Genomic DNA, 10340 nt, shown 5'->3' with positions numbered 1-10340 from the left:
CTCAGCGGCGCTGCGCCCAGAGAGGCTCCCTCGGGCCCGTCTACCAGCGAGAGGCTCCTCTTGGGGCCAGAGCGGCCTCCCGCCCCCGGAGGTCCACGGTGGTCTCCGCGCCGGGGCGGGGGCCCAGGGACGGTTCCTGTGCGTAGGGGGCGCCACTTTATCCGCGGGTCCGAAGTGGGGGGTTACAAGAGGGTGACGCCTCTCTAGGCCTGAGTTGTCCTCAGTATGCTGAGAGCTTCGTTGCCATAGCAACTTCCAATCCTAGAGAGTCTCCAGTAAGGTTCAGGAGAGTCGAGTTGGGTCGAGGGCTCGATGACCCAGGACTCCGGAGGAAAAGATCCCCCACTACTACCTTCCCGACCTGTCCACAGCTTCCTCCCGGGAAAGGCAAGAAGACACTTTGAGCCCAGTTCCTCCAGCTTTCATCGGCCCTTGGAAGCCCTGCCCAACCAAGCCAGGAGAACGCAGGGCGTCTTCACCCCGCGCCTTTCATCCCCTCTGGATCTCCAAGCAGCAACTGGTTCATCACCCTAATGACGCTGATCCTTTTATGAGGCTGCTTTCATGTCAGCTGCCTGGGAGTGCCATCTCAGCATTAAGCCTAGGGAGGGTGGCACGGCGCCCCAGACCCTGCCCTAGAGTTTATAAGGCAGCTTGCAGGGTGAGGTCCCTGCTCCGTAGTGTCCCCAGTACTCTCACCCTTTATAGTAACACCCTGCTCAGCACGCTTGCCTTGCCGAATGCAGTCTGAACTGGGAACTCAGGGCAAGAACACAGCCCAATCATCTTTGTAGTAACTCGCTCACCCAAACCGATAGTATTTGTGGGTATGAATTAAACTGGAGTTTTCTGAGGTTAAATTGGGTGAGTTTGAGGTTAAAATTTTAGAGTTAAGGGCTCCTGGGTGGCTCAGTCGTTAAGCCTCTGTCTTCGGCTCAGGGCGTGATCTCAGAGCCCTGGGATTGAGCCCCGCATTGGGCTCCCTGCTCCGCTAGGAGCCTGCTTCCTCTCCCACTCCCCTGCTTGTGTTCCCTCTCTCACTGGCTGTCACGCTCTCTGTCAAATAAATAAAATCTTAAAAAAAAATTTTTTTTTTAGAGTTAAGAGGGACTAAAATAAGGGGGCAAGTGAATTTAAAAAGGCTGGACTCCTTTCCTCCATTCTTCCATTGTATGCTCCATTCTCAGTAGGCTTCTTGCAAGGTCCTGCCAATCACAGTGCTAAGGGAGCAGAAACCACACCCACCACTGGGTAGGGAAGGATGGGAGAGTCTCAGTGGGTGGGAAGAGAGAAGTCATTCATCCAGCCAATCATTCACTAGCCTCTCCAAAGTGCCTACTTTGTGCTAGGTTGGGAGGGCACAGACTCACAGACCACCTGCCCTGCCTGCTAATGGCTCGCTGTCTACCGTCTACTGCAGGAAGCTAACCTGTCTTTAGACTGTCTTCCCACTGTGTTCTTTGCATCTAAGCCAACTCATTTACTCTCATAGCTTTAATTTTAGCTGTAAATGACGCTGAACTCCGTTGATACCTCCAACCTAGACTTCTCAGTTGTGAGTTCTAGATCTCCATATCCAACTATCTACTGGATCACTTGGGTGTTTCACAAATCCTGGAGACATAACATATTTAAGTTGACCTTGTCATTCTCTCCCCACTTTTCAACAAAAGAAAAAAACAAATGCAGTACTTGATTCTCTTTTCCTGAATTCCTTGTCAAATCGATTCACCATTCAACTGGTCACCAAATTAGAAGGATAGCAGACATCACAAACTCCCTCTTTCTCACTCCTGACTCCCAACTTATCACCAAGTCTTGATTCTCCTACCAAATGTCTTCTAAATCTCTCTCTGTTCCATCCCAATTCAGGCTCTTATCATTGTTATTCTTAAAACTTGGAATACTACCATAGTCTCCTAACTGGGTCCCCGTCTCATCTCTCTCCATTCTTTACTCTTCTGCCAATGACTTTCTTAAAAGCAAAAACTGATCATGTCACTTCATGGGCATAAAATCTATCAATGGCTTTCTACTGCTGTTAGGATAGTTTGAACTCTTTGACCTACCACACAAGGTCTTTGATTATTTGCCTCCTTTCCACAATCAATATCACCCCAAATACTTGTAGTTCTAGAAAATGCCATGACTTTTGCCCGTTTCCTCCCACACCCTTCAAATCTCAAAACAGACATAACCTCCTTCAGGAAGTTATCCATGATGCCCGCTGTTCCTGAAGTGAAATGCCCTTTGCTGTGCTCCCATAGCACCGCGGTAAGACTTCTCACCGTGCTGTGCTGTAATTGTTGGTTTAGGTGTCCAGGTCCTCTGGACAGTGAGTTCTAACAAGCAGCTACCTTGTCTAATTCATCCATTTTTTCCTCAGCATGTGGTTTTGTACCTGGCACAGAGTAGGTGCTCAGAAGACATCTGACGAATAAACGACTGAATAAAAAAAGTGTTACTACGCTATGGTAGCCTTTAGAGAAAGAACATTTGGGCATCAGAGACACCAGCACCCCGCATCCAGAGAGCCTAGAACCGTGTGCTCAGGTGCACAGGCAGCCCAGCTCCTGTCATTCTCCCCGCCTGCCTCTGGGGGCGCTGCGTGTTCGGCTCCTGCTGGCCGCCGCCGGAATTGGTCATGCCGGACGGAAGCTGGGGGGCGGGGCCAGACGGAGCCTGGAAGGAACCGGGAGGAGAAGCAGAGAACTTGTGGCTGTGCTGCCCCTCCCCTGGTCCCGGGGCGGCTGGAGGGGCCCGGCCGGGGTGCTGCGAAGGCTCCGGGAGGTACGGAATTGGGAGGCCACCGCGTCCGGGCCGCCTTAGGTGGAGGGGCTCTGCCTCCGATTCCTTCTGGGCCTCCCCCCTCCGGGGGAAATCGGTGGCGGAAGCCCTCTGGCAGTCGTCTCTCTTAAGGGTATCCCTTACTTGCGGGCCCCGCAGGCGGGAGGAGGGGTCTGTATCAGGAGTTTACTTGAGAGGTCACTGTTTGGGACGCCTTTTGGGAGCACATCTGTATCTGCTCTCTGGGGCAATCTTGGTCTGGGGTTCCTTCCGGGAAGCCTGTGTTCGGGATGCCTTCGACGAGATCTCTGCCTGGGGTCTCTTCGGGGAAGGGGTTTCTGTGTCTGAGCCTCCTCATCCTGCTTTGTCAGTTCAAGGGCAACACAGATTTTCTCCTTTCCGAAGCCCTTTCCCCTTAGATTCTTTCACTCTTTTCCTTGTTGTCTGATGTTCTTCGTCTTAGCCATGGACTTGACTGGGAATTAGAGGGAATTAATTCTTGTCCGGATAAATCACACACGAAAATAAAATACCCTCCTTATTTGCTCCATCTCCCGGTGAAGAGTAGCTTAGGACAGATCCACACAAAACAGCATTCCTGCTTATTTCTCCATGGAGTCCTGGTTCAGGACTGGAGGCTGGGCCAGAGCTCCTTCAGCAACTGGTCTTCCACATCTTGTGCACAGAAGGGAACCTGGGCAGTGGTTCCTTTAAACCAGAGACTCTCTTCCCCCTTTATGGCAACATTTACGGACAACCTGCCCTGAGCCAGTTACTGGTCCTGTACTGGTTATAATAAAGATGAATAAAGTATAGCTCACTGTCTAGTAGCCAACATAGACACATCATTCCAATACCCCAGACCCGAGCAGGGGACAGGCAGTGCTGAATCCCTGGGGCTGTGTATTCTGTCCAGAATCTGGGCTCTCAGTGACGGGGGGTCTGCCCTCTGTTTTTTCATCCCATTTCACCCATTGTGCTTCTGTTTTTCAAGGTTGAAGGCTAAGCATGGGGAAGAGCTGCAAGGTGGTCGTGTGTGGCCAAGCATCTGTGGGCAAAACTTCAATCCTGGAGCAGCTTCTGTATGGGAACCATGTAGTAGGTGAGTGTTGTTGGGCGGGGGTGTGGTGGGAGAAGTTGAAAAATAAGTAGGATTTGATCACAACACGAAAAGGCTAAAAGCTGCTGGTGGTGGTGATTGTACCTCACAGAGTAAAATCTGCATAATGACCCCAACCCTAACATTGAAATTACGAGAGAGGAAACCCAATACTTGAGATAGGGAAGAAAAGCTCTCAAGTCACACTTTTGCTTAGCATGGGATTAGCATGAGATTAATATCTGTTCCTCCCACACCCAAGTCATCCAGTCCTCCCGGACTGTCAGTCCCTGGCCCTCTCTCCTCGGCCCCACATTCCTCTCTCTCTCTGGCTGGTAAGCCTGTTAGGATATACTCAGTCACTCATGTTTCCCATCTTCCTTCTCTCTATAAACAAGTTTTCTCTCTTCATTTCGTTCCAGGTTCTGAGATGATTGAGACCCAGGAAGACATCTACGTGGGCTCCATTGAGACCGACCGGGGGGTGCGGGAGCAGGTGCGTTTCTACGACACCCGGGGGCTCCGAGATGGGGCTGAACTGCCCCGGCACTGCTTCTCCTGCACTGACGGCTATGTCCTGGTCTACAGCACGGACAGCCGAGAGTCCTTTCAGCGGGTGGAGCTGCTCAAGAAGGAGATCGACAAATCCAAGGACAAGAAGGAGGTGTGTGTGTTGGGGGGGCACTGGTGATAAAAGGGATTGGGCCCTGGCATTGGGGAGCCTGGCATGGCTCTGGAGCTGGAGTGGGAATGGAGGCCACTGAAGGCGGTCTTCCCCCTGGAGGCGGCCGTGTGTTGAGGCAGCTCAACCAGAGAGGCTTTTCTTTAGTTTCAGAGGTTACTGATCTAACTCTGGAAGCCCTCACCAGTCTTTCTTGATGATTGTTCCTTGTTCTTAGCTGTGAAGGCCCTTCTGTTCCCAAATCCCCCGGTAAACTGCAGGCATTTGGGGCTGCTCCCTCACGAGTTGCTTAGACAGACAGACTGATTGCTAGTAATGAGCAGGCGTAGGTGATACAGGGCTTGTAAGGGAACTCCCGGAGGGAGGGCCAGATGGAGGCCAGAATTTGAGCAGGGGAAGGAGACAAAGCGACCATCTTCCTCTCCCCATTGTTTCTAATATAGGAAGAGGTGAAACGTTAGCCGTTGAGACTTTCCCTTCTCTTAGGACTCCTAGGTAGGTGCCAGCCGTCACACCCAGGCCTGAGGTCCATGGCGCATCCTCAGGTCTCTGCTCTGTCCGTCTTCCCCAGGTCACCATCGTGGTCCTGGGCAACAAGTGTGACCTGCAGGAGCAGCGGCGTGTCGACCCCGACGTGGCTCAGCACTGGGCCAAGTCCGAGAAGGTGAAGCTCTGGGAGGTATCTGTGGCCGACCGCCGTTCTCTGCTGGAGCCCTTCATCTACCTGGCCAGCAAGATGACCCAGCCCCAGAGCAAGTCTGCTTTCCCCCTCAGCCGCAAGAACAAGGGCAGTGGCTCCTTGGATGGCTGAAGAGCTGCCGTCCCTTCTCCACCTTCCCAGCCTCACTCCAGCGTCTCGGGCTCTGCCAGATGTGTCCGGGGTGGGGTTAGGCAAGTTGTCCTTCCCAGGCCAGGCAGCTGGGCTGTCCCAGGCTCAGGTCACTTTCACTCCCTCTTGACTCTGGGAAGTGCAGATAATCTAGGCTAGTGCCCCCAAGTCCTCCCCCCACCTCCAGCTCTCATCATCCCCGCCCTGCTGTGACCGGGGGCAGTTGTGGGTCAGTGTGGCCGGGAAGCAGCGCTGCCATGCAGAAGTGCCCGGTCCAGGCTCTGGTTCCTGTCAAGGGTCCCCCTGCCTGTGGGTTTCCTGCCACTGACAGACACACGCACACGCTCACACAGTTAAACTTATGGCATCAGCCTGGACGCCGGAGAAAGGCGTCCGGGCCTCGCATATGTGCGTGTACACGTGTGCACTCGTGCATGTGTGTGCCTGCTGGTGTCCAGCTCTGACACCCTGATCTTGTGTCCTCTCCTTGGCTGGAGGAAGCCAGCCTCCTGGGAAGTGTAATTATCCGCTTTCACTCTCCCCTCCAGTTGTTCTGGTTCCTCTTCTGGCTCAGGGAGCACACGGCCCTTGTTGGCTGAGATGGGTGGCATGATGGCCGGGCTTTACCAGCTGGCTTTGGGAACCTGCAAAGCTTTCCCCTCTCTGGGTTTCAGTTTTCTCATCTGTAAGGTGATGGGAGTTGCTTAGGTGATCTTCTGGACCCTCTCCAGCCCTCAGATTTTATCATGCCTGTGGCTTCGGGCTGGCTGTTACTGTGCCCTTTGGCTTCTCCCTCCTTCAAGGTGCTATGCCCCCTGGCCCTGGAGGCTGAGACACTGCTCCCCCCCAACCACCAGGGGGCAGGAGTGCACTGTCCGCTCTAGTCGCCAGAGTGGCCGCCCAGTGCCCAATCAGCGGACCTCACACCGATGGGGCCTGGTCTTCACCCCTTCCTGTGGTTGTTTTCAGCTAATAGCTGGACTTCTATTTATAAATTACTTGTGTTTCTCTGCCTGCTGCCATGGTGAAGGCTGGACAAGGTGCTCCTCTCGCCCTTTCTTACCTCAGATGCCTGAACAGAACAAGGCAAACCAGTAGCAGCTTCTCAGGAGCTGACAGATCTGTCGGGACTCGGAAGGATGGTTACACTTTCAACATGCCGTAAAGCGCGCTTGTCACCCACCACTTCCCGTGTCCACTTCATGCTTCTAATGTGCACACCCATCACAGATGAGACGCTAGAGCCAGGTGACCTCTAGTACCTGCCCCTTCTCCCCGAGATGGGAGAGGTGAGCAGGACAGGCCGCCCAGCACTGGGTGAGTCGAATTAGGGCATATACAGGCTCGGGCTTGAATTCATTTATTGATGCGTTGGACACAATAAAACCACAACTGTTATCAAAAAGTTTCCCTCCCCTCCCCCCTTCTTGTCCTCCCACTGGAAATATCTAAAAAAAGAAAAGATACAGGTGGATACTGGCAAAGTCCCATATTGTGGGGTGAAGGAGCAGTGCCGGGGGTGGGATGGAGGTTGTGACATTGACTTTGACAGCATGAATAGGGGTCTTGAGAGTGTGTCATCCCGGATCCCAACGCACAGCTTCACAGTGAGGGGGGCTGGGTGCTGGTTGGAAGGAGGGGAAGCTGGGTTTAGTGCTAAGGAGCAGTTTGGGGTGAGGAGCTGGAGGGGAGTTGATGTTTGCTGGGTCCAGAGTCTGAGGGAGACCCAGTGCTTTCCTCCACACACACCCAGCTGGGGCTCACAAGGAATCAATGAAAGGCTGAAGAGAGAGCTTGTGTGGGGTTGATCGCCTCTGTTAAAACTGGGCCCAGCCAGAAAATCACTCTCACCTACCCCTCTTCCTAGCCCATCTTCTCAGAGCAGAGGAGCCCCAAAAGCTTTCAGCCCCAGCCCCATCTTGGCTTTGCCCCCACTTAGCACTGCTCCCTGTCTCCTCCACAGTCTTCTTCCACTCCCCCAGGGTCACCTTGTCCAGATAGCCTTGAACCCTTTCCAGCTTGAGTCCCCATCTGCCACCTCCAGTCTCCGGAGAATCCAGTGAATGGGGAGGGCCTCCCCCCGAAGACTTGTCCCCAGGCTCAAAGTTAAGATTCCTAGGGCCTCTGGCCATGGGGGTATAGGTCTCAAGTAGGGGAAATGCGAGCACCGTGGGGTTGGGGCTAGGATTTTTGCATAGATCTTTGGGATTTCTCAGTTTGCTCCCCATAGATCAGGCTGGGTAATGCAGGAGAGCCCAGCCCTAGCCTGAGGTTGGAGAAAGGAGGGTGGGGATGGAAGGTCCTTGGGCCAGGAGGGTAGTAGTGGAATCCCCAGTCCAGACTGGGTAAAGGGTAGGTGCCCTTGAAACTACCCCAGCTCTTCCTAGGTTGGGCAGGAAGCCCTCGGCTGTAAAAGGCAGTCTCCTGGGGATGGAGGAAACTGAGGCATCTTGGGAAGAGGAGGTGGGGACAGAGACTGCGGGGAAATGAGCCCTGGCCTCCCCAGTAAGCCTAGTAGGGGGCAAAGACGATGGGCCCCGTGGCAGGGCGGATGGCTCCTGCTGGGGTACGAAACAGAGCTGGGCCCAGGATGGGAGCTGGAAAGAGGGTGGTGGCTGCTGTGGGGGCAGGCCGGAGGGCCAGGGGCCCAGGCAGGGCACAGATGGCAGTGGCCGCAGCAGGGATCGGGTTGGGCAGGAAGCGGGCCGCCAGCGTCTTGGTGAGTTGCTTCTGCAAGGCCAGTTTTGACTGCAGAGAGGAGAGAGAGGAATGGACACAGTCTGACCCAGAAAACTCCCACCCCTCCCGGGGCTCCATCCTTGGGCTTTCTGCTGCAGGAAAGACGTGCCTTTTAGGGTTCCAAACCTAAATCCTCCCTTCCCACCCCCAAACACTCATTCCAAAGGGCTTTCTTCACCACCTGTCTTCCTGCCCAGAGGAAGGAGGCCATGGGGGGTGGAGGGAAAGATGGTCTCTAGGAGATGCACGCCCACCCCTTGCTCTTGACCCTGAGCTTACTATCTCAGCCCACCTCCCCGGAAATTTCTCTGGGCAGATTCCAAGATGGCCAAAAACCCCAGCCCAGCTCTCACTGGGCCCAGGCACCCTTGAAGGGGGGAGATGGGGGTGGCTTCCTTCCTGCCCCACCTCCTCCCCCTCCAGTCTCCCCAGCTTGCCCTTCTGGCCCACCCTCTCCCCCCTCCAGTCCCGGGCCCAGCCCTGTTGCCTGGAGACAGATACCTTGAGGATGCTCACAGCCAGCGCTGCATGCTTCTGCAGCTTGCTGTGCTGGCTGGAGGGCTTGGGGGGCTTCCCAGCCAGGCGGTCTCTGTGCCTCCTGCTGCTCAGGTGCTAACGGAGAAACAGACAGACTGGCAACAGGAGGGGGAAGCCCACGGACCCCCATGCTACCTATCATCCTCGACTAGCTAACCCACCCCACATTTACGGGGTGTAGCCCTGGGAAGGGGAGGTGAGACTTGGCCTTGGCCCTCCAGGAGCCCACTGTCCCTCCGGCCTTGCTCCTCTGCCTCCACTGGCTCCTTCCCGGTGCCCGACACCTGTCCCACCCCGTCAGCCCTGCTCAGCCCCAGTCCCGGCCCCACTTCTCCCACCTGCTTGAGTTGGGTCTCTGAATTGACCTGGAGCTGACACAGAGCACAGTGAAAAGGGGGGCTGGGGCCCTGTCGGCCCCCCTGGCCCCCTGCCACTCTCTTGGCCTTGTGTCCAGCTCCCCGGGGCACTGGGCGGCCCCGGCCCCTTCGGGGAGCACCTCGCTGACCTTCCACCATCCACCGGTGCTTGGCTCCTGAGGGAGGAGGGAAGATAGCCCATCAGCACCAAAGAGGGCTGCAAGGGCCATGGAGACCCCCTCCGAACGAGGTCAGTCTGGCTGCCCCGCCGAGCCTCCAGGCTGCTCGCATGTGCTCTCCCCACCAGCCACCTGAGAATTTTCTTCCCCACTTCCGCAAGGTGCTCCCAGCTTCTGTCCTTCCCCGCCAGCTGCCCCCGACCCCCAAGGTCTTCTTGTGGTGGAACCGCTTCCCTTTGATCTCATCTCCTGCCTCCCTTCTGGGTCTGACCTAAGGACAGACGGAGGAGGTGTTTCCCGCCTTCTCCCAGTGACCCTTCAGTTCTTGCTGCCCCAGACTTCTCTTCTCAATTCTCCCCCCTCAAACGTCAGCTGGAGGAGTGCCCATGCAATCACCGCTAAACACAATGCCTTTGTCACCAAGCCCTTGCGCAAAATACCCAGGAACTCCAGCCCGCAGCTGGGGAGGGCAGTCTGCCTGTCCCTCTCCTCCCCTAGACCCCAGCGCACTGACCTGTGTTGTGAGCCTGAAGCTGGGACGCAGAGTTCACTGTCACCTTGCACGTGGGGCAATAGAGGCGCCCCTTCTCGCTCTTGCCCTCCCCACTCACACCGCTTCCCACAGCAGCCGCTGCTGGCTCAGGCCCTGGCACCTCTCTCCCAGGCTCTGGGGAGCACGGTGGGCAGGAGGAAGAAGAGGAAGAGGAGGCAGCATCCAAGAGGTCTGAGTGGGCCGGCTCCCTGGGCGTGGGGTCCGGAGTCAGTGGTGGCTGGAGTTGGGGGCCAGGAGGAGGGGTCGCAGGAACTGCTGGGGAGATGGAAGACATCGCTAAGAATCATCTTGAGACCATGATTTTAAGTAGTGATATATTGGGGGTGGCATGGCAGAGTAGAAGTGTCCCTGAGGTCGGGGTGACCAGCAGTGAAATCCAGACTCCACTCTCCCACCAACTCACTGCGCAGAGTTGGGCCTCTTTGGGTCTCAGCCTCCCCATTGGAAAATACAAAGCTGGACACGGGGGTCTCAGAAAGCCCTCACAGCCGCGATACTTTAGAGTTATTAGCTAACTGTTAAGTAAGTGGAAGTCACAAAAAAGGTGCCCTGGAATGTTCCTAGAGCACTAGTCATACT

At 55.5% G+C, this 10340-nt stretch overlaps 2 protein-coding genes across 4 annotated transcripts in view; one reads left to right on the top strand and one right to left on the bottom strand.

Moving 5' to 3' along the window:
* The first annotated feature begins 2652 nt into the window (after positions 1 to 2652).
* On the top strand, positions 2653 to 6802 carry NKIRAS2 (NFKB inhibitor interacting Ras like 2). Of its 2 annotated transcripts, XM_040640614.1 has the most exons (5): positions 2653 to 2790; positions 3782 to 3889; positions 4309 to 4550; positions 5140 to 5232; positions 6466 to 6802. In XM_040640614.1, the coding sequence occupies exons 2-5, from the start codon at positions 3796 to 3798 to the stop codon at positions 6493 to 6495; spliced, it is 459 nt and encodes a 152-aa protein (XP_040496548.1). In that variant the 5' UTR covers positions 2653 to 2790; positions 3782 to 3795; the 3' UTR covers positions 6496 to 6802. The 2 variants fall into 2 exon arrangements, with proteins under 2 accessions (XP_040496548.1, XP_008699505.1); XM_008701283.2 differs by having other exon boundaries at positions 5140 to 6802.
* ZNF385C (zinc finger protein 385C) overlaps positions 6742 to 10340 on the bottom strand; it is a 27518-nt gene continuing 23919 nt past the window's right edge. Inside the window, exons 5-8 of one of the 2 annotated variants that reach the window (XM_040640615.1) lie at positions 9723 to 10016; positions 9012 to 9205; positions 8638 to 8748; positions 6742 to 8145 (exon numbers count right to left, since the gene is read on the bottom strand). In XM_040640615.1, coding sequence (XP_040496549.1) covers positions 7909 to 8145; positions 8638 to 8748; positions 9012 to 9205; positions 9723 to 10016 — 836 coding nt within the window. In that variant the 3' untranslated portion in view covers positions 6742 to 7908. The remainder of the gene's footprint in view (positions 8146 to 8637; positions 8749 to 9011; positions 9206 to 9722; positions 10017 to 10340) is intronic. The other variant, XM_040640616.1, reaches the window with a different exon arrangement.

The sequence above is a fragment of the Ursus maritimus genome, unplaced genomic scaffold, assembly GCF_017311325.1.
Source record: "Ursus maritimus isolate PB19 unplaced genomic scaffold, ASM1731132v1 scaffold_24, whole genome shotgun sequence".
NCBI lineage: Eukaryota > Metazoa > Chordata > Mammalia > Carnivora > Ursidae > Ursus > Ursus maritimus.
This window is presented reverse-complemented; position numbering and strand designations above follow the sequence as displayed.

Excerpts from the sequence above, each read along its gene's own strand:
- NKIRAS2 (XM_008701283.2), top strand. The coding sequence starts at position 3,796 with ATGGGGAAGAGCTGCAAGGTGGTCGTGTGTGGCCAAGCATCTGTGGGC. Across the intron at positions 3,890-4,308 it reads GTATGGGAACCATGTAGTAG|GTTCTGAGATGATTGAGACC; the intron begins GTGAGTGTTGTT and ends ATTTCGTTCCAG. Across the intron at positions 4,551-5,139 it reads AATCCAAGGACAAGAAGGAG|GTCACCATCGTGGTCCTGGG; the intron begins GTGTGTGTGTTG and ends CGTCTTCCCCAG.